Source organism: Dermacentor silvarum, chromosome 1 (genome assembly GCF_013339745.2).
Source record: "Dermacentor silvarum isolate Dsil-2018 chromosome 1, BIME_Dsil_1.4, whole genome shotgun sequence".
Taxonomy (NCBI): Eukaryota; Metazoa; Arthropoda; class Arachnida; order Ixodida; family Ixodidae; genus Dermacentor; species Dermacentor silvarum.
This window is the reverse complement of record NC_051154.1, coordinates 144665613-144690208: the sequence shown is the minus strand read 5'-3', so window position 1 is coordinate 144690208 and position 24596 is coordinate 144665613. Positions and strand designations below refer to the sequence as shown.

The 24596-nt window shown below is 43.3% G+C and overlaps 1 protein-coding gene and 1 long non-coding RNA gene across 5 annotated transcripts; one reads left to right on the top strand and one right to left on the bottom strand.

The window, feature by feature from the left end:
- Positions 1-3882: 3882 nt before the first annotated feature.
- LOC119436193 (uncharacterized) lies at positions 3883-9150 on the bottom strand. 2 transcript variants are annotated; one of them, XR_007465309.1, is made up of 3 exons: positions 8512-9150; positions 8014-8202; positions 3883-6765 (listed from the first exon to the last, which is right to left on the bottom strand). It is a non-coding gene; the product is annotated as an uncharacterized LOC119436193 (long non-coding RNA). The 2 variants fall into 2 exon arrangements; XR_007465310.1 differs by having other exon boundaries at positions 3883-6762.
- Positions 9151-14419: 5269 nt separating this feature from the next.
- On the top strand, positions 14420-24356 carry LOC119463921 (uncharacterized). Of its 3 annotated transcripts, XR_007463478.1 has the most exons (9): positions 14420-14526; positions 17973-18162; positions 18239-18445; positions 18865-18927; positions 19400-19798; positions 20642-20844; positions 21048-21207; positions 23067-23204; positions 23439-24356. XR_007463478.1 is itself a non-coding variant. In XM_049656138.1 (8 exons), exons 4-8 carry the CDS (start codon positions 19693-19695, stop codon positions 23447-23449), a joined length of 618 nt encoding a protein of 205 aa, XP_049512095.1. In that variant the 5' UTR covers positions 17912-18162; positions 18239-18445; positions 18865-18927; positions 19400-19692; the 3' UTR covers positions 23450-24356. The 3 variants fall into 3 exon arrangements, 2 of the variants coding, with proteins under 2 accessions (XP_049512095.1, XP_049512103.1); XM_049656138.1 differs by lacking the exon at positions 14420-14526 and having other exon boundaries at positions 17912-18162; XM_049656146.1 differs by lacking the exons at positions 14420-14526; positions 20642-20844; positions 21048-21207; positions 23067-23204; positions 23439-24356 and having other exon boundaries at positions 17912-18162; positions 19400-19991.
- Positions 24357-24596: the final 240 nt, after the last annotated feature.

Genomic DNA, 24596 nt, shown 5'->3' with positions numbered 1-24596 from the left:
TTTGTACATTGTAGTACCTTGTAGCAAATATATATTACAGCTAGTAACTCGCTTACTCTTGTGCACCCTCACGAAACATTCAGCTTTGACCACTCGTGCGCTATCGATGTAGTACCATCACTTATTGTGCGTATATTCAAGTGTGCGCCCATTCACTTATTCTTGATACGTCGGCGATAGAGTGGGCGTAAGATTTCCTGCCATTTGGGACAGATGTGTATAGATAATGTGCGCGAAACTTACTATGACAGGAAGCGGCGCTACTCCCACTCTCATTGTTTAACGAGTGGTACTCACTCTTGCCGACGTTCTGGGGATGAAGCCCTTTCTTTGAAGGTTATGCGATACAAGGCTGGCGGATGAGCATATTTCTGTATCCTCCAGGAAAGCCGCACATCACGAAGTGCCGTACATCACGAAGTGCCGGTAACATGTTCGGACAGTTGCAGCAGCGGTCCGCGAACTTGGCCACACAGATTCATTCTATTCTTTAACATGCCAGTCACTATTTTTGCAGCTAACTACTGCACACGTCTTCAATCCGCATGATTCAGTTTAGCATGATTGGAGCACAGTGCACATGTGTTAGCGAAAACTCAGTTGCACTTCCGACAGCTGATCGCACAGAAGCAAGGTACCAGCGGTAATGGTTTCGTATTCGTGCGCGGTCGCTGAGGAGAGGTATGGCGCGTAGAGTCACTGGAAAAAAATTTCAGAGTACCGCAAAGGTACGCGGCATGCCGGCAACATTGGGTGGCGGCGGCCATATCCCTTCCGGACCGCCGACGCGCTGTAGCGGTGCTAGCGTGCATTGAGTAGCGTTGAGTTAACTGACGGATTTCCCCCCCCCCCCCCTAGATTTCGCGTTCCGTTTTGCAAAACTGGATTATTTTTGTGTTTTTCTTCAAGTGGATGTCACAAGTGACACCGAGATATCGACGGTAATGAACGTATTGCGCGGTAAGCGACGGAACGTATAAAATGTGCGGCGATGGTTCCGATGCTCGCGAACCGATGCTCTACGTGTCGCTTTATGGACTTCGTCTTGCGGCAAGTGCTATGTGCAGAGCTGCTGCAAACATACTTGTATGCACCCAGTGAAGTCGCTTGAAACGTCTTTTACGTGAAAACTGGGCCTTGAGGTTGTGTTTGCGCTAAAAACGCAGCTTGACAGCCGATGGAATGTGCAGCGCGGTGTCATGGAGGAAAGAAACAAAACAGGGGAGGCCCTGACGTCACGTTTTTGAAGCCGGAAGTGCAGCCATGTTGGTGTGCCATGTTTCTATAGCTCGCTGGAGCAGATGGACGCGAACTTTGAACTTGCATTGTTACGAGCCGCCGGAAGTGTGTGCTGTTGTCGCGCGTCAAAACAATGCCTACGAAACTTCTGTAGCAGTTTTAGTGAAGCAGACGCGCTCCTGTGTTTTTCCGTGGCACGTTGAAGATGACGAGGAAGACCCCTCGCCGTGATTGCTTGAGTGTATCTGTTGGTGGCGGACACTCACACTCACAGACCTCAAACGCAACTTTCAAGCTTAAACACCACACTCCTAAGTCAGCTTTTCTCGCGAACAAAAGGTGCTGCGAAAAAGACACCGGTGGAAAAATCTTATCTCACTTTTCAGAGACCGAGAGCAGCAGCGAAAGCTTCAGGAGCGCGGTTGCTATGGCAACGTTCACGTTTGGGGTACCCGTCCCAGAGCTCCTTTGCGAATAACAGCACGTGATTTCCGCCACACCTTCCTTTTCGCGGCGATCCCGTGGGCGCTGTCATGTTTGATCACGTGGTGACGGGTCCATTGCTTGCCTCAACTGCCTCCGTTGCCTCCTTGTTTACAATAGAAGTGTATGACGCCGGCGTGGCATAGAAAACCTCTGTTTTCGGAGCTATCGTAGACGGTGGCTAGGTGGACGACACGAAGCTTTGATCACAGCTTCAGAGAACATGCAAAAGCGCTTTCGGAGCTGATTAAGCTATGTCCAAACGGCGCAAGCAGCGTATATGGTGCTTGTTCTAAAAGCGGGGTTAAATATGTATTCCAAGCTATCCCAGCTTTCCGATTATGAATTCTGTGAGGATTAGTGCGTTTTGCTCTTTGTTGTTTATTCGGCACTGAATATCTTGAAGCAGTGGCTTGTCAGTTTCTGACTCAGTGAAGTTCCTCGGTGCGGCCACTAATTATTTTCTGCTTAATCGCTCGCGGGTGTGTTCAGTTCCGATAGATTCGTTCTTGCTGCGCACAATGCTTGAAAACGCGTAGCTGTTTTGTACATTGTAATACCTTGTAGCAAATATATATTACAGCTAGTAACTCGCTTACTCTTGTGGACCGTCACGAAAAATTCAGCTTCGACCATTCGTGCGCCATAGGTGTAGTCCGTCATTTATTGTGCGTATACAGTGCGCATATATTCAAGTGTGCGCCCATTCACTTATTCTTGATACGTCGGCGATAGAGTGGGTGTAAGCTTTCCTGCCATTTGGAACAGATGTGTACACATAACGTGCGCGAAACTTACTATGACAGGAAGCGGCGCTACTCCCTTTGTCATTGTTTAACGAGTGGTACTCACTCTTGCCGACGTTCTGGGGATGAAGCCCTTTCTTTGAAGGTTAGCGATACAAGGCTGGCGGATGAGCAAATTTCTGTATCCTCGAGGAAAGCCGTACATCACGAAGTGCCGGTAACACGTTCGGACAGTTGCAGCAGTGGTTCGCGAACTTGGCCACACAGGTTCATTCTATTCCTTAACATGCCAGTGACTATTTTTCCAGCCAACTACTGCACACGTCTTCAATCCACGTGATTGAATCTAGCATGATTGGAGCACAGTGTGTTGGCGAAAGCCTCAGCTGCATTTCCGGCAGCTGATCGCACAGAAGCATAGAGTTTCATATTACTATGTTTTTTATTTATAAACTCTATGCACAGAAGCATGGTAGAAGCAGTAATGGTTTCGTATTCGTGCGCGGTCGCTGAGGAGAGGTATGGCGCGCCGCCGTGAGCGCTACCTCGTTTCTCTAAAACACTCCTCCGCGAAAAGGGTCAATACGTCCGTGCTGACCGGGGCCTCTCCTGGGTTTCCTTCCTCCATGAGCGGGTGTTCAGGTTGCCTTCATAGTGCTCGTTCGCGTCCTTTCGAAGTACAGAGGCAAGCAATTGTAAACAGCTTACTGCTGCGCTGGTTTATCTGTATAATCGGAGTGAAGTGTGAGTAGTAATTTTTATGTAGATTTATAAAGTTGCCTGTCACGTACCTGTGATAAAATGCCAGTAGCCGCTGCAAGCAAACTTCGCGTCTTGCGGCTACTGGCGTGTTTCTGAATGCGTGCTTGTAATGTTCTCATCGATTTGTCAAATAAGCTCTGTGAAGGTAACGTTGTAAACGACTGGTTAACAGCTTTTAATTCACGCGAAACTCAAGCAGGTATCCGCATACGAATGTGTACGAATGTTTTTTTGTACCTTTGATAACGTGAATCTTTTACTGCACTTATTTCCAATCTGTTACTGTGTTCTGGAGTATCGTGTTGACATTGCGATCGAGTACTAAACAGTGGTGCGGTTTTCCTATATTTATTTTCGATCGTGCTCCTTTTATTGTATACCCTTTATGTGAATCGGAACACAGATATTTTCGAAAGAAAAGTTGCGAAGACATGGTAAAATCTAGGTTTCTGAAACGGAATTGTAACATTGAGCACTTCTATTTTTTAAATGATGCTGTTATCACTGCACTCACGGCATAAAAAGATGTGAGGCTGTTTATAGAGGTGCTGTACCTGTTGACAAGCATTCATAATCATGCTGTAGCAGGTTTGCAATAACTATCTTACAGCCTCCCTGTATAAGGGACACCATACCATTTGTCCCTGAATTGCTTCATGCTGTCAGCAAAATCTGCATTTTCAGAACAGCATGCAGTCACAAAGTAAGATGTGGAGGCAAGCAACATATTTATTTCACAACAGCAATATACGCCACTGAAGAAAGTCTTTTTTGCAACACCAAGTTTTCACACAATAGCAGGCATTCGACAGTGAAGCATCTAGCCCGACGGCTGTGTTTAGCATTACAACTGCAGAGTTAATTGTGGACAAACAAAGGAAGCCTCATCCTAGAGTCAATGTTTCTACAAGGGGACTTGACCTTACTCAGGGTCCCGACAAAAACACATGCTCTTGTCGAAATGTTTGCTCTGGATTGAGGCTTCCATTATTCATCCACTGTTATGCAAGTCTCCATTTTTTGTTACCCTTTTCATCTTGCCTGAACTGCAGAATTATGCTTTTGAGAAACACTGGCACAATGGGAGTCTAGAAGCTCTATTGACACACTAATTAAAGAACACGCCGTTAAGATTTTGTACCATGAATATCACCCATGTTTCAGTGATCATGCACACTAACAAACATTGGACATGTGAAAAAAAAAAACTTTATACATTTTCTTCTTTCTGGGGTTTAACGTGCCAAAACCAGTCCTGATTATGAGGCACACACTTTATACATTTTGCACTCTGCCATGTAACAAGTGGGTACTAAATAACCTGGAGGTACACCCTCCAGGTTATTACTTATTTTATGGTACTGAAATAAAATTGCTAGGAAAGCTACTGTAACTAGGTCAAATACACATGTTTGAAAATGAGATTTTAAAATATCACAGAGTGATCATATAGTGATCATGGACACGCACAATAACAAACATTTGACATGTTAAAAACCTTATACATTTTGCACTCTGCCACGTCACAAGCAGGCACTTAATAACTTGGACGTACAATACAGAAATGAACTTGCCAGGAAAGCGACTGTGACTAGGACAAATACATGTAACTTGGTCTATAAATGGGATTTAAAAGTATGACACAGTGAGATGTATTGATTATGGACTTGCACAATAACTGCAAATGTGTTATGAAAATGAATTTATACATTTCAATCTCTGCCATGTCACGAGCAGGGACTAAAGAGTTAGTACACCCTCCAGGTTATATGTATTTCTACAGTACACAAATAAAATTGCCAGGAAAGCTGCTATGACTAGTACAAATAGACATACTCATCTATCAATAGAAATTTAAGATATCACAGAGTAAGAGATAGTCAATTGTACACAACTGTAATTTGTAAACAAGCGTCCTGTTTACCATTTCACGACTGACACAGAAATTAAAATAAATAGGCAGTAATAAACAATAATAAAATAGTAATAAAAACTCAATAAATCAGCAAAATACGGTGATATTGCTTTTTCACTTGCTAGGAATGAGATGTCCATTGCTCTGGGTAAGCAGCATCATATGTTGAATTCCAATGGCGGAGTCGGAGCAAGTTTTTCTGCTCGTTTCGGAGCAAGTTTGTTCGAATGACAGAGTGAGGGCGGGAGTAAAATGGTCCAATGAAAGAGTCTGAGTGGATTCAGAGCGGGAGCGACTCCATGGAGCAGCAAAGATGCTCCGCCAAAATCGGCGGAGTGGACCGGAACTCTGCGTGACGCATTTCCTTTACGTTTGTCTGCTGGGGGGCGCAGCCGGTCGCGACTCACGATGGTAATGGCGGACGACATGAACGGCTCGGTACGGATAGGCTCAGCTAGTTTGGCAGAGCGTGGGGCATTGCTTCTGCTACTCGATAGTGACAGCTCCGAGTCGGAAAGCTCAAGTTCCGACATGAGCGATTTCTCGGATAGTGCCAACGACGCTGAAACTGCCACTTATGAGCGGGAATTCGACAGGATGTTCCGCATTCCCGCGAAGAGGCCCGAAGTAGTGAGCTTCGTCGAGGACGTCCTTCAAGTTGCGAAGACGCCTACCATGTTTGTGAGCATCCTGTGTGCTCACCATAGTAAACAAAAGCTGTTGTATGCTTAATTGGCAAGATATCCATTTTGCAGTTTTAAGCAGCGGGTGAACGGCGCTGAAAAGACAAGTGATCGGTGCGGCGGTGCTGGGAGCATAGAGTTAATATACTGGCTGGGAGCAAACAGCGGAAGAGAATGACAACACGCAAGGTATCCTGGGTAACTTGGCGCCCGAAGGATAGAACTTCCGCTTCCGCCTTGCTCCGGCAGCACAGGTTGTGTTCCATTCGCGTATTTGGAGGCGTTGCTCTACGCCAGAGTCGAGTGCTCGCTCACAGAGTCCATCGGCTGCTCCGGCTCCACCATTGGAATTCAACAATAGTTAATACATAAAACTATACAGTATTCACTTTAAAATTTTGTCACATTCTACTCTAGGAAATGAAAGTCCACTACCGAGTTCGCACTTTGCTTCTGAAAACTTAAGCTACATTCACATTTGTTTCACATAGTAAGCTCTAGCTGATAAACCACAATGATACCACAGTATTCGTTATGACCAGAGGTTCTCAAGAACAAACAATTATATAAACCCTCTAAAAATAAACTTTTTGCAATAGCAGGAAGACCTACAGGGACACTAACTGACCTTTTACTAATATTCTGTCCAAACAATTTTCTTTTGGAGAGTTCTCTCTGCAGGCAGTGGCCATCCATTGTAGTGGAGGTACTCATAACCTCTTGATCCGCAGGCAAGTCGCACTTTTAATGACTCCTGTATTGTTTTGTCAGTCCACGCAGATCCCCTCATGGTCCCTTTTTGCAGATAACTGCCAAAAATCTTGTTGAAGGACTGCCGCAGGTTTCTGCATTCTTCTTCAGCCTTGGCTCGTTTTTTTCTGTTCCAAGTTGAGTTGCCGTTTTAAAACTAGAACGTCATCCGTTGGGTCATCTTCTGCTGCAAAATAATTTAATGCGTTATTTAGCAAATAATTCCAACAATAAAATCTCCCGAGAATCTGAAATAAGGATTTAAAATGAATGTGTGGAACTATGATAATAGGTGGTGTTCGAAGTAGCATTTAAGATAAGGTTGAAGCTGTAGGCGATTTGGTCAATGCTTAAAATACGCAATTTGGCTCTATAACACTGAAGGAAAAAGAGCATCAAGAAACATATTGAGTTGGGCTTGTTGGTATGTTTTGGAACGTGACAGAAACACTGCAAATGAGACGATGTCAGGATGGATTGGCACAAGAAGCAAAGATTGTGTAAAGACAGGCTACAAGATATTGTGCAAAATCTTGGAAGTTGACGGTGAAGTGGTAAATTAACGGCATAATTAAGAGCTCTGCTGAATGCAGTGATCGAGATAAAAAACATGACACACCTGCTAGAAGACATAAGTGAACACGTGAATGTAAAGCACGTGTGAATTTTTTCATCTGGAAAGCCTAAAATTGGCTTTGCAGCAGATGATTTGTGGCTGATGGAAGTGGCGCCTTTCTACATAAATGTGCTGTTTGCTGCTTTTGCTTGTTGGGTGAGTCTATGCAACTACATTTACCTATGTGTTTTACTCACGCAGAATATTTTTTGCGAGTAAATAACATATAAATAGAAAACACTCAGATATGCACAAACCAATAACATTGAAAGTGCCACCCAAAAAACCGCTAGACACAATAGAAAACACTAAAAACAAGAACGTTTTTCGATCTGGTATGCCTCCTCTATGATGTGGGCTTTTTAGTTTTTGTTCCTCAAAAGCAGATGTAACAAAAAACAGGAGTACATGAGCAATGTAAAACCAAATTGGTTCTTCAACCTAGAAAAAATGTTCCCGCAATTTCTTGTTGATACATCAACCAGTCAGTCGAAGTGCACAATTCGCATGACAGCGAAATTTCGCAAACATGGTCACCGCACGGCACTAATCTCTACCTGTGTCTGTTCTTGCAAGCACTGAGTACTACTGAACTTTGGTAAACATGCGACAGATTTAATTGCCACCTGTAGCTAAAATGCCAGTAAAGTGAAGACAGCACATACGAGTGTTCACTTTAACAGTGTACTGCACTTTACATCAGGCAATACTCATTATCACTTTGCTTGGTCACGGTTCAATAGAATACAGCTCAGAGGATTTCAGTCTACAATTGATGTTTGCAAATATGCTGCGAATTAGCGCTTAACTGCACGGTACCTGTATCTGCTGTAGAGCATTCCATTGGTGAGTTTCCAGTCGCAGAAGAGCTGTCAGTCCCTCCTAGGCTCTCAGATGCTCCCTGGATACCTTGAGTTTCCTCTGGGCCTTCAGGTGCTCCTTGGCTCCCTGTTCCTTGTAGTGTGTCACCTGAACATACCAGGTTATCAGCTGTCGGCTGGTGGCAACCTGCTTGGTAGACGTTTGCTTGCCATCAGTCAATGTTTACACACAATGCATTTTTACTCATGCTGCAAGTTTATTGCTAGTGTATTTCTTTTTGGTGAAGCGCTACTGATGCCTCGGTTGTGCATTTGTCACCACTTTTTCAAATCTAATATGCCTCCACTGTGAGGCAGAGGCAAATTTCTCATCTTTGTTCCTCCAAAGAATGCACACAGAATAAAAAATAAGCATAGATGCCCAATACAAAGAGAGAGAGACAGACGGAAAAGCAATATACTGTGAATTTGCTTAACTGCATAATACACACAGTACCTGCTGTTGTGCATTCCATTGCTGGATTTCCAATCACAGCAGAGCTGTCAGTCCCTCCTAGGAAGTCAGGTGCTCCCTGGGAGTGTCTTCTGGGACCTCAGGTGCTCCTTGGCTCCCTGTGGGTTGTGGTGCCTCAACTGCATCTGGCTGGCGGCAGTCTGGTTGCAAGACAGTGCTTGCTTGCAGGAAGTATTGGAGTCTAGGAAACGGTGGCTTTCTGGGATTTTTCTGCGGCCGATGCGCAAAAATGCTTGGTATTGCCTTCCACTTCAACTTCTTTTTACCATCGACTCTTGGTTTCTCAAAATCATCAGGGATGAAATGGTCCTATAGCTTGGTCCATGGAGAAAACAAAGAAAAATAGGAATGTTAATAAACCTACCCGGTGACAGTGCTTAAAATATCTAAAGTATAAGTAGTCGCAAAGAACAGAGTCAGGAAATCTATAGAAGGCATTTTGAAGCAACATTTTCTGTATAGACCTGGTGCTTGTTTAACACACGTTATTCATGGGAACCGTCTCCTTTTACTCTGTAGCTATTTGATGAGATTGAGTAAGAGGGCTACAAGACGTGGATAAAATAAAAACACCAGCGCTTTTCGTTCGCGCCTTGTTTTCATTCGAAGTATGCAGTTATGCCAATCGCCCAATAGCTCAGACGACTGTACTGTCGCGAGCATTGTTTATCGCTTTACAGTGACCGTTTCTCACCAGCTTGAGATGTCCATTGCTCTGGGTAAGCAGCATCATATGTTGAATTCCAATGGCGGAGTCGGAGCAAGTTTTTCTGCTCGTTTCGGAGCAAGTTTGTTCGAATGACAGAGTGAGGGCGGGAGTAAAGATTTTGCACTGCAGTGGCACGGCTATCGCTCAGCGCACTACAACGCAGCGGTATTTTTTTTTTTTTTTTAGAAAACGTACACACGCTAACGTCGCGTAAGAAACAAAACAGTATTTTATGGGCAATCTAAGCCGCATTTCAGTTACGAATATTTGGCAGATCTTGTCGTACCTGCCCTGAAGTTATCTAATGGATAAACACTCAGTAATCCGCTAAATGCGTTAACAACTTCGCACTGAGCTTGAGTTAAGTGAGTTAACAACTGAGCACAACACGCTCACTTGAAATGTACGTTTGTTGTTTCCAACGAGCTTACTTGGATAGGTACTGGGCGATTTTCAATAGCGCGAAGCAAAGCGAGCCGTGCGAACCGAACAGGGGCCGTATTCTGTAACGCTTCGGTTTTCGAAGGATTCGGTTTGCGTGCAGCGATTGGTCGCCGCCTGGGTGACGCCATCGCCTCAGGGCGCGAACGCATTTTTTGATGACGTCACGCACATGTCAATCACGCGGAAACCGAATTTGTCGTCTGCTACGAAGCAAAGCCGCGCGCGCTGCTTCGGTCTGATCCGAAGCGCGGTGTGCCGTGTGCAGAGCCTGTGCGTGCCATGTGCACGGGCGAAATCGCGGCACTCGGAACAAAATGACGGCGTGTGCGGTGCCTGTGGCGCCTGTTATCGTGCTTTTAGCGAGCCTCCGTGATAGACAGCGACAACCTCGACGTCGACAAGACGCCTTTGAGATGACAGACGAGGGATTCCAGCGACAATTCAGATTCTCAAAAGAGACAGCGCTCCGACTGTGCGAGGAACTTGAGTGTGTACTTTGGCCGAAACGCGAAGTTAGCGTACGACGTCCCACCTAGCGGCATAAATGGGTCAACCGAAGTATACAAAATTCGTTAAGTCACTCACCGCCAGTACAACTCACACACATTTCATGATGAAAAACGTAAACCTCATCAATACCATGAACAAATTACTTTTATTTACCAAGAAACGCTCGTAAATTGCTATATTTTTACTCGGTTTGTGACGTTCACTGCCACAAAAAGAAACCTTCGCGCCGATTGGTCTCTGTCCTTTCACTTGTTTTCATTACGTCAACGGACCGCCCCAATGTGACGCCACCGCCAAACCGAATCCTTCGAAAACCGAAGCGTTACAGAATACGGCCCCAGTTTACTGGAAACCACGTGTGCTAGCTACATAGTGTTCAATAGCCGCACGCAGAGCGATGAGCGTTAACCGGACGGGTAAAGTTTAGCGGTCACACGCAAGTACAGTCGCTTGAAAGCAATAACTGTCCAGCAAACTAGTTATTCAAGAAACTTACCTCGCACAAGCGGGTGTTCTTCGAAGGCGCGAAGTTTTTGCGGCCAATTCTGTGGAGCCACGCAGAACGTCGTTCACCGTCGTCCTTCCCGCACGGAATACAGAAAAATGCCTTCCCGGACTCCGTTCGGTTGCTACACCCGAAGGCGCAGCAACCACCCAATGGGCCACAAAAATCCGGTGGACGTCCGAATTATATCCGAACGTCCACGTCCAGAGCCGGTTATCCCCAGGATTACCCAGGGACGTTGTGTTCCGGATGTTTTGAACGTCCGTTTTGTTTTTAATCTCGAACGTCCTAAGGACATCTGCACTGGATTTTACGCGGACGTCATGCTTCAGACGACAGAGGGACATCCATGGGACATCATCTATTTGATTATTTCTCAACAGTTTCTGCACTGCGTATAGTTCAAGCGACATCTGCAATGGACATCGCATAAATTCTCGATCGTGAATTCGCAACAGAGTTTTTCGTGGCAAAATTGCACGCTTCCACAAAAAAAAAAAAAAAAAAAAGCAAAATAACAATACACACAGTTCAAGCGCCCCGAATTTGCAACTACGCCGCTGCAGGAGTGGAAAATGTGAATAAGTTCCACCTGCCCGAGCACGCTTAAATCGTGGACTTCGCTAAATGTGCCGTTTCTATGTACGTGTCGTAAGCGTGACGGCCATGGCCCAAACGCTGACGTATTCCTCACCACGCGATCCACCGACGGAATTATCTTTTACACCATCAACTTGCGCACATATGTCCGCAACACCAGCCATGAAAGTTCTACAAAGGTGTACTACTGTACATCGCAGCACATTTTTCGCCAACGCATAAAAAATATGTTTCGCACCGATCAACCGTTCGTTTGTTTACAAAACGCCGGCGCCGCCAAAAACAAGCTACATTGACGCACCATAGTTGCCAGCATTACAACAAGAGTCTACCAAAAACCAATACAAACTCAGTAATTTACGAAAACATATATCGTTACATAAGTAACTGCTCTCAGTGAAAGTTATTAATTTATTTTATTCGTATCTTGAACATAGGTGGTGATAATATCCACCCCCACCTGCAGCCACGGTGAGAGAGACAGAAGCACGTAGGGTGCCTCGATGCGAGCGGCGGCGCTGGCATCGAGGCACTCTTAGGGTGCCTCGATGCCCAGCGCCGCCGTCCAGGGTGGAGACAACCCCGCTGGCGCCGCCATATTGTGTCACACGAGCTGAGACTCAGCTACGCTTGCGTTCATAAAGTGTTACTCGCGGCGCGCTTCCAAGTGCTTTGCCTTGATGAGTATTTTTTTATCGGTGTCCCATCTGCATATCTTTATAACCAATAGCCGTTAACTCGTCGAAGGTCGAAGACGTAAATGTATGGCGCCGGGAACATGCCCCAAGTTGCCTAATTCAATCACATTTATATCCCATGTGTATGTTTAAAATACGCACTATTTTTTTTGCGCTTCGATGATTGGTATATGAGGTTTGCGACCCCCTGTGTGTGGAAGTTTTTTTTTTTTTTTGCGCTGTTGTATTTTGGTTTACACGTCACGCCTCCTTTACCGTAGCCAGCCACTCGCGCACGGCGGTTAGTTTCCCTTGCGTTGCGCGTGCTCTTCGCGTTCGTTGCAATTATTTGACGATATCTACGCGCAATTTTTGCTTTTTTTGCCCACAAAACTGTGTGCTGACAGGATTAAGCTGGTGTAAAAATAACTGCGATGTGAAAATAAGGTTTAGTTAGTGCTGTAGAGAAAAATGTAACGTAACTTGTCTGTGTCAATATTGCGTAGTACACACAAGAAATCAAACGATGCACAAAATACATTTACTTATAATGTCTAGTACAATCAATCATGAAAGAGATATGTACATGAAAAATTATATGTACTGTGTGGCGCCTGAAGGTTATGTTGAAAGACGAGATAAAAAAATTAATTCGCAAGGTAGGCTCGACACACAATTCGGGATAGAGAGAGTTTTTTTTTTTATTTATTCATTACATGGGGGGGGGGGGGGGGTTAAGTGAGTACATCAACCTTATTACACACAATATAAATCGAAAACAAGAATGCAAACAAGAAAACGCAACCGCGGGTAATATTAATGAAGATATCCAGCCAGATATCAAGCCAGCATACATACATCAGCTACCATCGAATACGTCGCATCAGCCAAACACATCGATGGCGAGTACAGAACATTTCATAAATAACCATTAGAACACTGATAACTACATTGAAAAAATAACCAACACTGCATACATATCACGTACAAAAACCGTAAATGAAACTAAGACAGTCAAATACAGATAAGCAATGTTTTTCACTTCGAAAATATAGTCCATGATGATGTAGGGCTGTTGACTTTAACAGACGGCGCCCATCCTGTCGATTTCCCTCGTTCTGGTCCTCTTCAAAGTGTTTCTAAGTACAGGTAAAACAACAAAAGTGATTATTGATATGAAAAGTTGCCTTGTAAATACAGAGAACCCATTACAGTGCTTAAAAATAAATTTTAGCAGAAGCAATGCTGTATTACCTCGCTTCACACGTTTCGAAGAAATGCACAGGCTACAACAGACACCATGCCAGAAAGCGCCGAAACATTTTGGTCCCATGATGCCCCTTAACTCTACTACACCTGGGCATACCATGCACAGGCATTTAAAGACCGTCACAGTACCCACTATGATCGGGAATGAGCACGAATGACCATCGGCTTACGATCACCACGCTACAAATATGTACAAGTCTAAAAAATCAGCTATGTAACGTAACACCCTGAGGTCCGCAAGATATCTCCTGAGAAATCAGAGAAAATCACAATGTTTCGCTTACCACGTACAAAACAGCCGCTCTCCCCAGACGAAGAACTGCGTTCTTTAGTCCCAAATAACCAGTACCGAAAAAAGAAAAAAAAAGAAACAAGAGACACACACGATGTGTGCTTCCCGTGAAAAAGGAAAATATGTGGCTTACGTGACGATTCGTAGCTAATGTAAGACTATTTCGCGGCTAAGCATCTTCGTCAGCCCTTAAAATAAGGGTTCAGACTGCGCCCATCAAAACGAAAAAAAAGCCTATGCGACGCGCGCTCGCAAACCATACGCTACTCAGACAGCATCGGTGCAGTGCTTAGTTCGTGAGTGAACGTAGGTACGTGAGCGAGGATCAGAGAATACTTTCTTATTTAAATGAAAAACACGGTGCGGTAGTCTAAACATTCTTGACACTTACCTCGCAAATGCAGGAGTTATCCGTTGCCTTCCAGTGATCGCGCTTTACTTGGGCTTCCCATCTCTTCCGTCGCTCTGGGTCCCGGGGGAAGCGAAAACAACACAGTTCTTTACGCGTCGATCCGGCGCACTTGGGAACACAGCCCGTCATGTCGACACGATGCACTTGATAGCTTGTCAGTCATGCGGCTGAACACTGTCAAGCAAGTAGAAGCGCCCGCGAAGCATCCGCGTGCACTGTGCCTCGAACTCAGCACCGGCACCAAGCAATCGCAACGGCTCGCTGTGACACAATATGGCGTCGCAGCGAGAAAGCGGCGGCGCGGGGGCGGTCAAAGGTTGGCACCACCCTGAACGGCGGCGCTGGCATCGAGGCACCCTAGGCACTCTAGAAACACGTAGCCGCCTAGTTATCAACATCATCAGCTTGCTCATTCGCGCCAAAAGCAACCAAAGGTCGCGTTTTGTTGGTTCTTTATTCTATGTTTTATTCCTCCATGCCAAAGGACCTCTGAATGCGTGCAAGTGCGTGCGCTAAGTCTCCGTTTGAACATCTGGGCCTTGTTTATGCATCTTGCAGACGTTAGCGCAAGAAACAAAGGTGAGGAAAACTTGTACTTCAGGGCTGCGCTTGGTTACGGGAAGTGGCGGGAAATTCCTACTTCAGGACTGCACTTGTGGTTTCGGGAAGTGGCGGGAAGATGCGCAAGCTTTCATAGGCGATGTAATCGGCTTATGGTTTCTTGTAGAGTCTCTGTAAATATGGAGAGTGCTCGCGAAGGACGTATTGCAGAGAAGGCGTCGCGGGAGACGAGAAGAGTACTTGAACTAATTGACCCTCTGCGTGTTATGCCGGAATGCTCGCGGGACAACACAAATGCTGTCTCCGATGCTCACGAAGAAGCTGTAGTTGAAGAATCTGAAAGCCTTGCTGAAGACGCACATTTCTCTGACCTGGATAATTCCGTGCGGCAGGGGGATAGTTTGTCACGCATCTGCCAGTCAAGTACCCGCTGTCAGGATACTGAGGGCTCAATTGCAGAAGTTGAAGAAGCTCCAGAAGAGAATTTCAAGAGGGCCTTAGAAGGTGGGCAGTTGAGAACAACATAAGGAGAAATGCGCTAACAGACTTGCTACAGCTGCTCAAACGTCATGGCAGCCTTTATGCACTTGATATCCCAGATGACGCGCGGACACTCCTGAAAACTCCACGACGAAAAAATAAGTATGCCGTAACGGCTTTGAGCCCAGGTGACTATTGTCACTTCGGCCTTGCAGCCGGACTAAAACATTCATTGAGGTTTGTGAAAACCATTCCAGATGTTGTTTCTCTCACAGTGAATGTGGATGGTCTGCCACTTGCGAAAAGTTCTAAGATGCAGCTGTGGCCCATACAATGCCAGGCTAGCTTTTCTGGGGATGGTCGCACTGCGCCATTTGTTGTTGGAGCATTTGCAGGGCCATCAAAGCCACATTCTTCAAATGACTTCTTGCGACCTTTTGTCGATGAGCTCCAGCACTTGATGTCTCATGGTCTAACTGTCTGTGATCAACTAATTCAGGTCCAACTGAAGGCAATTGTTTGTGACGCACCTGCACGGTCGTTCATAATGATGACAAAAGGCCACAGTGGGTATAGTGGTTGTCCAAAATGCACAGTTGAGGGTGCATACATTGGAGGCAAGGTTGTATTCCTTGATGCAAACTGCTCCCTTCGTACAGATATCAGCTTCAGGCAGCAGTATGATCTTGAGCACCACAGAGGAACATCCATTCTTCTCGAGTTACCTCTTGATACTGTGCGCGATGTGCCATTGGATTACATGCATGTGGTTCTTCTAGGTGTTGTCAGGAAGCTGCTCTCCCTATGGGTTACAGGTCCTTTGCATGTTCGTCTCGGGCCGCTTCAGCGCCGTAATTTTCATGAACAAAGCAGTGCCTTGCGGCCTTACATTCCGTGTGAGTTTGCACGTAAACCGAGGGGCCTCGACGAGTTAGATCGTTGGAAGGCTGTGGAATTCAGACTGTTCTTGTTCTACACCGGACCACTTCTGCTCAACCTCACTCTTGCAGATGACCTCTATCAAAATTTCTTGCTTCTTCATGCCGCACTCTCAATACTGGTTAATAGGCAGTTATGCATTCATCATGCTGACTACGCAGGGGAATTACTGAAGCATTTTGTGGCTGGTTATGCAAATTTGTATGGAGAAGAACATATGTCTTTCAATGTTCATTGTTTGTTGCACTTGCCAGATGATGTAAAACACCATGGTGCTCTTGACTGCTTCAGTGCTTTTCCTTTCGAGAATAATATGAGACAGCTAAAGAAGCACCTTCGGAGGCATGGAAAGCCACTGCAACAACTCGGAAACAGAATAGCAGAGTTGCTATCAAGCACTTCCAAAGAGCGCCCCAGAGAAGATATCGAGTCAGCTTGTCACTCCCATGACAATGGTCCACTCCTGCCCTCATGCAGCCTTCCGTGCTATAAAACTCTGAGATTTGACAATTTTGTGCTGAGCTTGGATGAGAAGGACAGTTGCTGCATGCAAGGCGAGCACATAATTGTTGTTAAGAATATTGCCACCATGAGTTCTACGAATGAATTGTGCATTATTGGCCAAGAATTTCTTCACAAGGAAGACATGTATAAGCAGCCTTTCGAGTCCTCAAGACTTCAAATTTTTGTTGTGTCACACCTTTCGGCACTTAAAGTATGGCCCATAAGTAATGTCCAGAAAATGGTCATGCTGCCATGGAAGGGGCAGCACGTTGTCATGCCGGAAGGGCATACTGTTAGTTAGGGTTTTTCCAAGCTTTCTTGTCATTCTGGTAGTGTGAAGCCTTGTTTGTGAAGCTGTGTTCATGAGTGTTAGTGCTTTGGCACAAAAATTATGGGAGCACCATAATGCTTGTGGATGTGTTTGAATTGGAATCTTTGCGGCTGCTACAAGTTCATGACATTCAGTGACATTCGACAAATAGTGCAGAGAAGTGTCCAGCTTTCCACACTGACAGCTGCTTTAAGGAAACATTGGGGAGTAACCATTTTATTTCTGTGAGGTAAGTGGCCCCACAGTTTTTGTTTATCTGTGAGCCGTAATTGCAAGTTTTAGAAAATGTGTAGATAATGGTACAGTACTGGTCCATAATATTTACACACTTGGTATTCAACCTAATATAACTGCAAGATACCTTCAACTTTACTGAAACACTGTAAACAATACAGGCATACCCAGAGGTCGTTGTGTTGCGAGCTGTACTCTGCCTAATTAATCATTAGGAGTTCTTTGTAACAGTGGACCCATGTGAATAGTCAGCGTCAATACTTTGAAGCTGATAGTTGTAAAAAGGGCTGTGTATGCAGCATGGAAAGTTCCAATTGTGATGTAGTGTTTTGATAGCCCAGCGTGTAAGCTATGCACTTGAGTTTTAGGTTTCATACCATGTTTCAAAATTTTTTTTGCTGGCTTCTGTTTAACATGAGCAATATCCTTTGCTCAAACATTTATTTCCGGGGGGCTCACTGTGTCCACGACAATTATTGTTGGATGGCTACTTTACATATTGCAAAGGAAACATGTCTGACAGTGAATGTTAAGTGATCCATTTGTCACAGGGATTTTTTTCTCAGAGTTAATATATGGCTTATGTAAGGTTGGCGTGTTTCACAATCATTTTAATGTCTGTATTTTTGTTCACCAACTGCTTGATTGTGATGTGTGAAACTTAGTTTAGCATATTTAGCATATGGTTCAGTTGACAAAATATGTCTAGCTGTATTTATGTATCTTAAATATATTATGTATGCTGTCTGCACCCTTCTGCAGAGAAAGCAAGACAAGGTTTGTCTCAGCTCCTCTATATTGGGGAAAATCTTACTTTTGCTTGTTCATTTAAAAGTGCACTTATATTCAGAATCCGGGCATACATATTACTGCTGGCTAATAAGGTGAAAATATTTCGGCCCATGTATAGTATGTATGTATGTACCTGATGTAAACTTTGGATGTTGATAGTGCATTTTATTTCTTTCTACTTTAGATGAGTTATGCCATTGTCGAATTTGTGAAGTCAAAAGAAGTTGAAGTTGTGCCAGTTTCGTGGGTGTCAGATAGGCAGTGCCGCTGGCCTGACCATGTAAAGGCTGAAAAAGCCAGTAGAATGGTGAAGAAACAGACTCCTCCGCAGGCGGCGTGGAAACGCTTTGACATTGCTGTCAAAGGACTGTTTGGTAAGTTCATGTTTCAGCAAGCTGGATTTCTCATGCAAAGCATAGGATTAGTTCTCATTATTTACTTTTTATACAGGTACTTATGATAGTGCACGAAAAAATCTGAACCGTAGCCAGTTCCACTCTGACCTGGGCAGTGATTCTGAAGTGGTTCCAAGGAAGCGATGCCGAAGGCCACCACGGAACTGGACAGACTCTGACTCTAATGCGAGTGGGACAGAAGAGGCCACTGCAAAGACATGTCCACTGACACTCCCCGCCATTCCGAAAAATTTCCCTCAAGGTAATTTTGTGTTATCTTCATTGCCTAACAGATACACCTGTTTTTGTTTTTTTCTTCTTCTTTTTGTCTCTTGTATGGCCTTTTGTGCTTTGCTTATGGCTTTCTGCAATTATTTTGTGGTGAGATGCACTGATGACAGGCACTTAACTTTCCTGAAATGCTCAAGTTAGAATATGTTACCACCAGATATAATGGAAGTGGAAACATTTATGTCACTATTGAAACAATGCTATCTTAGCTCCATGACATAGAAAAAAGGGGTAAATTTTAACTCGCAAATCGGTTCAGTTATGAAAGGTCTGTGCAGTTCAATTGTAAAAGATCTGGGATATACACAAACTTTTAAAAGCATAGGATCTGATTGTACACTGTGCTCACTGGCATTTGATTGAATGTGTAATATGCATGTTACTTTTTAGGCCTGACTTCAAGTCAAATGTCAAGTGGAGCTACCGGCAGTGAGAGAGAAATACCAAGAACAGGTATGTTAGCACATATTTTTCTATATAGCTATGCAGCCACTATTTATTTTTATACAAACTATCCTTTCTGTGCAAAAGAAGTCTGGAGCCATGGTCTACGTAAAGTTGTTATAAATGTGATTCAATCTGGGCATGGGGGTTTTTTCCTGCAGAAGCAGGTGTTAATCAGTAAATAAAATGAACAACACAACTTTGTACTGTTTTAACTTCCTAGATGAGGTGGCTTTAGTATAGATCCCAGATGGTAGGGACATATTTGGTATGGAAGCACACTGGAAACAAAATGTAAAGGAAAGGCATATCGATCTTGGAAATACAATTCTGTACTTGGTAAAATGAGGAGACTAGCAGTATTTTTGTACTTCATTGGCAATGATTAGCATTCATTTCAACAGGTTCAGTTTCTCTTCCATATCAAAACTATACAGAAGAATACTGTTTTTTGCTCATTGAACACCTTTTATAATTTCAGGCTTGCTGTCACGTTCAAATTCATCATGCAGTGAGCGTGATAACACTGTTGATGCAGGCAAGTACAGTACAGTCTAGTCTATTTCTTATTTTAGGTCAATATTTAGCTGATCAATAATGTAACTGTGAAAAGGGCTTGGGTTTCCGAGTGGTTTACCATAGTTTCTAAGCACTCTTAGCTAATGCCAGATCCGTCTCACATATGTGGGCACAACTGCAATTATTGTTTACAGGTAATGCAAACAAAGGAGACAACATTTCAGAAACCAAGTCCTTTGTATGCAATTCTGACCAATGAGATTATCCTGTAATGCTAATTTATTACATTTATGCTTTCCAGGTCAACCAGTGGAAGTGGAGAAGCCACAAAGCGCACCTACTGAACATGGCAGTGACCAGTGTATGCAGATTTAAAATTATGGCTTTTATAAATTCTTTCGCAAATTGATTTCATAAGCGTAACGATCACTTGGGAGTTATTTTAGAATGGCACATGTACACAGGGTGTTTCAGAGAACACTCAAAACTTTTTAAAGGTTGCCTGTGGCAGATAGCACAGTTCTAATTTACGAGCTGGTCTGCTTGAAGAGGCGGACATTACTTGAACAAAAATGAAATGCATAATCGGCTAATTAACAAAAAATCACTAATAAAGTTTTAACTAATTACCTTATGGTGCCCGTACTGCAATTTACAAATTCCAGCTGTGCAGTTCACAAGGAAGATTCCATTTGGAACAAATTCTCAGGATGACGGCAGTTTCGAAATATTAATTCCCAAACTTTGTGGAGAAATGCATTGGCATTCCAGTTACTTTCTGAACAAAACATCATTTTACACATGAAGCACAAAAGTAACTGGAATGCCAATGCATTTCTCCACAAAGTTTGGGAATTAATATTTCGAAACTGCCGTCATCCTGAGAATTCGTTCCAAGTAGATCCGCCTAGTTAACTGCACAGCTAGAATTTGTAAATTGCAATATGGGGGCCATACGGTAATTAGTTGAAAACTGAATTAGTGATTTTTTAATTAGTCGATTATGCATTTCAATTTTTTTGTGCTAGTAATGTCCACCTCTTCGAGTGGACAAGCTCATGAACTAGAATTGTGCTATCTGCCGCAGGCAACCTTTAAAAATTTTTGAAAATGTTTGCTGAAACACCCGGTATATATTTCTTTATTGTTGGCTACTGTGACCTCCAAGGTTACACATTGTGCAGTTATTATTATTATTTTGCAGATGTACTCCAGCATATGCTGCGTCTCCTCAACACTATACGCTTTATGCTACAGCAACAAGCAGAGAGTATCAACAAACTTTGTGAAATGCTACCATCCGCAGCAGTGACAACATGCACACCACTAGTCAATCAACCGTTCAATTGCCTGCAAGAGCTGCTTGATTTTGATGCAAAGCTGACACGTGAAACCACCAGTACTTTGGTATGCTATGGATTGTTTTTGTATTTTTATATGGCTCTATATAGGCTTTGTTCCAGGCAAGATGTTTACGAGAGCACTGCTTGCAGTATAAATATGTTAATTATTTGTGGGGCTGAATTTGCCCATAACTTTCTTTACTTATTTCTACACCTTGCACACTATGTACATGCGTCTAACACATGCTTTTTGTGATCTCCCTGCAGGTTCGTGAATTTATGCAGCTTGGCGGGAAAGACGCAAACTGGGCGACGAAAAGAATTCTTGGATACTGTTTGACTGACGAGCTTGCTGCACAATTTTCTTGGCTTGGTCGGAAGGGGAAGCATAGCTTTTCAGCCCTAAATATTGCCAAAGCAGTAGCAGGTATGACAAAAACTTACAGTTGTTTATTGTGGTTTAAAATTCTTTTTTTTAGCGACATAAGGCATACGCTCTACTGGGAACTAATCATGGTTGGCATTTTACATTATTTGCAGTAAAATGCCACAAGTATTTACAATTTACTGTATTTTTTTTTTCAGAACAACTTGCCAAAAACACAACCAACTTTTTGTCTAAATAGTGCTACCATTTTTCCTGCAGCACTATCACAGAAGCGAACAAAATCGTTATGCGGCCTTTTCAAAATGGTGTCATACTTGAAACGACTTGTACTTGTCGTACTTGTATGTTCCACTATAATAGACTAGTGAAAACGTATAAAATTACGCGCTGTATTTTTTTGGTTACCACCTTTTTAGGTAACAGGGAAAGCTTGAAATATTAGCTATTTGCAGCCTGGCAATGAAACAGTGGCTGGCGGTTATGAGGGCGTGGGCAGCGCTTCACTGCAGAATTATGTTGTATCCGACTATAGCTGATAAATAGCATCTGTGTATCGGAGATCAAAATCTCTTTTGCAAAGGATCCTTAAAAGTAACAAGGGAGCTTACTTCAAAGTTTATTCTGCCTGTGTGTCATGAAAAATAGTTGCACTGAGCAAACCATTAGAAGTTGCATGGCTGATGTAGCACTGCACAGCCTCCTCTAATGGTTTGTGTAAGTCAAAAGTATGGCGGCGCAACAAAAGTGTAGAATGTGCCCATACTGCATGCAGATTATTAGCCATGAGTAAAAAGATATATCGGTAAAGTACTTTGATCATTTTTGTGACCATACACAAAGCAATGTGGTATCTAAAATTCTCTCACAAGAATCGAAAGTTAGGTGAGTTGGTACACTTTCCTAAGACTGGAAATAGCACACAAAGGACAGCGAACAATGCAGCATGGGCACTACACATAACCACCGCATATTGTCAGTGTGAAGTTTGTGGTACTCTTTGGTTACTGTGTAAAATACTTGATAAATTGCTGGACCTAGCAACATTCAAACTAAGAATGTAGCTTAGTAATAGTGATTTGCATACATGTTGCCAGCAAACAGATTAAGGAAAAAGCAACTCAGAAATTTTTCATTTTTGGTAGGTATAAAGGCCAGTTAAGCAACGTAGCTCGATCTGAAGCGATTCTTTCAACAGCAGCTCTTTACTAAAGTTTGTGTCAAATCTCACAGTATGGTAACAAGTAATTGATTACTAAAATACTATTGAACCGGCATCAGAATTTTTGCACAGGGATGGAAGAGTGAGAAAATTAAAGTAGATATTACATGTGTAGTGGAAAAGATTACAGCCCTGTCATTGCATTAGTGCTCAAATAGATTGTGGTGGCACTGCCCTGATCTAGGATTGATTACGAGCTTTTTTTTTACCACTTGCATAACTTTATTAAATTACCCCCATATGATTTTGTGGATGTGCTGAGTATCCTTGAAAACGGGAACTTCAAAGCCATTGCTGCCCACTGCTGCGACCATGCCAAATGAAGCCGCTCAGTGAGATGCACCACAGATTTAATTCTTTGTATGTGCATGTACACAAGGAATTCAAGTTACGTCTAAATGAACTGTGCAGTTACATTTTGTAAAGGTTTGCTGATGAGTTTTTGATGTGTATTTTCTAAGTTAATTTGGAAGGAAAATTAAATGAGGGCAGAAACACGAATGAGGGACTAGCAGTGACCAAAGTTATTCTTTTGAAAAAAAAGAATTTCTAATGTGCACTACGGAACACCTTATTGTCTTTCATTGTATTTTGGGGTTTGAGAGACAGCATTCCAAGATGCCATTAATAGCCTGATTTACTTTGGCAATTTTAGTAAATGTTGAAAAACCAATTTCAGATGCTGCACGCAAAGCTCCAAAAGGCACTGCAGCAGATGTTGAAGAGGCTATTAAGTCATGGTTACGCCACGCACCGGAGCGCCTCCTTGCGAAGGCGCCTAAGACGCCTGAGCACTGGGAACCACAGCAGACATCAGGTGATTTATTTGAAAACATAATTCATAGTAAAAGTCCAACAGTCATAAGTGCTTGTCTTGTAGGCATACCTCGAGGTCGCACCAAGGGAAGCATTGGGATGAGGATGTAAAATCATTATCATTCACTTTCATCCACCAAGCATGCTGTACAAACTGCATAATTTTGTGATTCAGTCTCGGTAGAATCTTGCTGTACTTACAGTGGTCTTAAACCTGAAATCTTTGGTGTTTCAGATTCCAACTGAGTGAAGGGGTTTGCCCAACTCTAGCTCCATCTTCCTCTCCGAGAAAGCCTCTACAGGTTGCCGCTTTAGTTTGGTGCCGCCAACTTCTAGACACCTCTGTACAACTGACTGGCAGAAGTTTGACGTTCTGTTGTGTTTTGTATTTATTAATAACTGCTGATGAGCTCTAGGTCCCATACCTTTATTTTTCTAAGAACTGATGTGCACTCCTACTGCTGGGATGTGGTATGTTTTTTCAGCCACTTGTCCAGCACTTTTTTCATCTGAGGGGCATTTGGCCCATTTATAGCTTACTGGAAGTAATGGTGTCTTAGTGTTTTTACTGGCAGTTTCACTATCTGCTTTTTACCTAATTGTTAGTGACTTGAGCAAAATTCTGTGGTTGGTTAGATATACTAAAGCTATTGCCGAAGGCAACAAAGGGACAGGGCTGGAGCGAGAAAACAAAACACCGAGCGCTCAATGTGGTGTTTTGTTTTCTCACTCCAGTCCTGTCCCTTCGTTTTGCACAATAGTTTTAGTATGAGATATATACCCTTGCCATGCTAAGCACATAAGTATGAAACAGTCACATTGGTGTTGTTGACAAAGCTTGAAATTCATCAGAAGCCTCCCACTTACTCAAATTGTAAAGCCATAGTTAATTCTTGTTCGGTTTCACTGCTATGGCACTTTTGATGTATCTTTTTTTTCTGCAGTTCGGTAATTTAGGCATATCTGTATTTTCAACAGTTCTGGTAGAGGCTGACCATGGTATGTTTGCTTCTTTTACTTTTAAGTTGTGTGTCAGTGTCGGAATGTTTTCAGCTTTTAGAATTCATGTTTTCCTTTTGTGTGTGCAGATCAAGGAGCCAGCACACTTCTAGTTCTGTAATCATGTATGTGCAAAAGTACAAAGCATTCAGGTTTCTTATTAAGTTTCTTTTTTCATATGTAGGTACCTCTGCATTTTCAGCAATTCAGTAGAAGTTGACCACAATATGTTTCTTTAATTTTTAACTTATGTCTCAGTGTCAAAGTATTTGAGGCCATGTGCTTTTTTTGTCATCAACTGTGCCTTTTAGGTTTATGCAGCTTTTATGCTTCCTGTTTGTCATTTGTGCTTGCAGAGCAAGTGACTGGTATGAGCAAAACTACAGTCAGCATT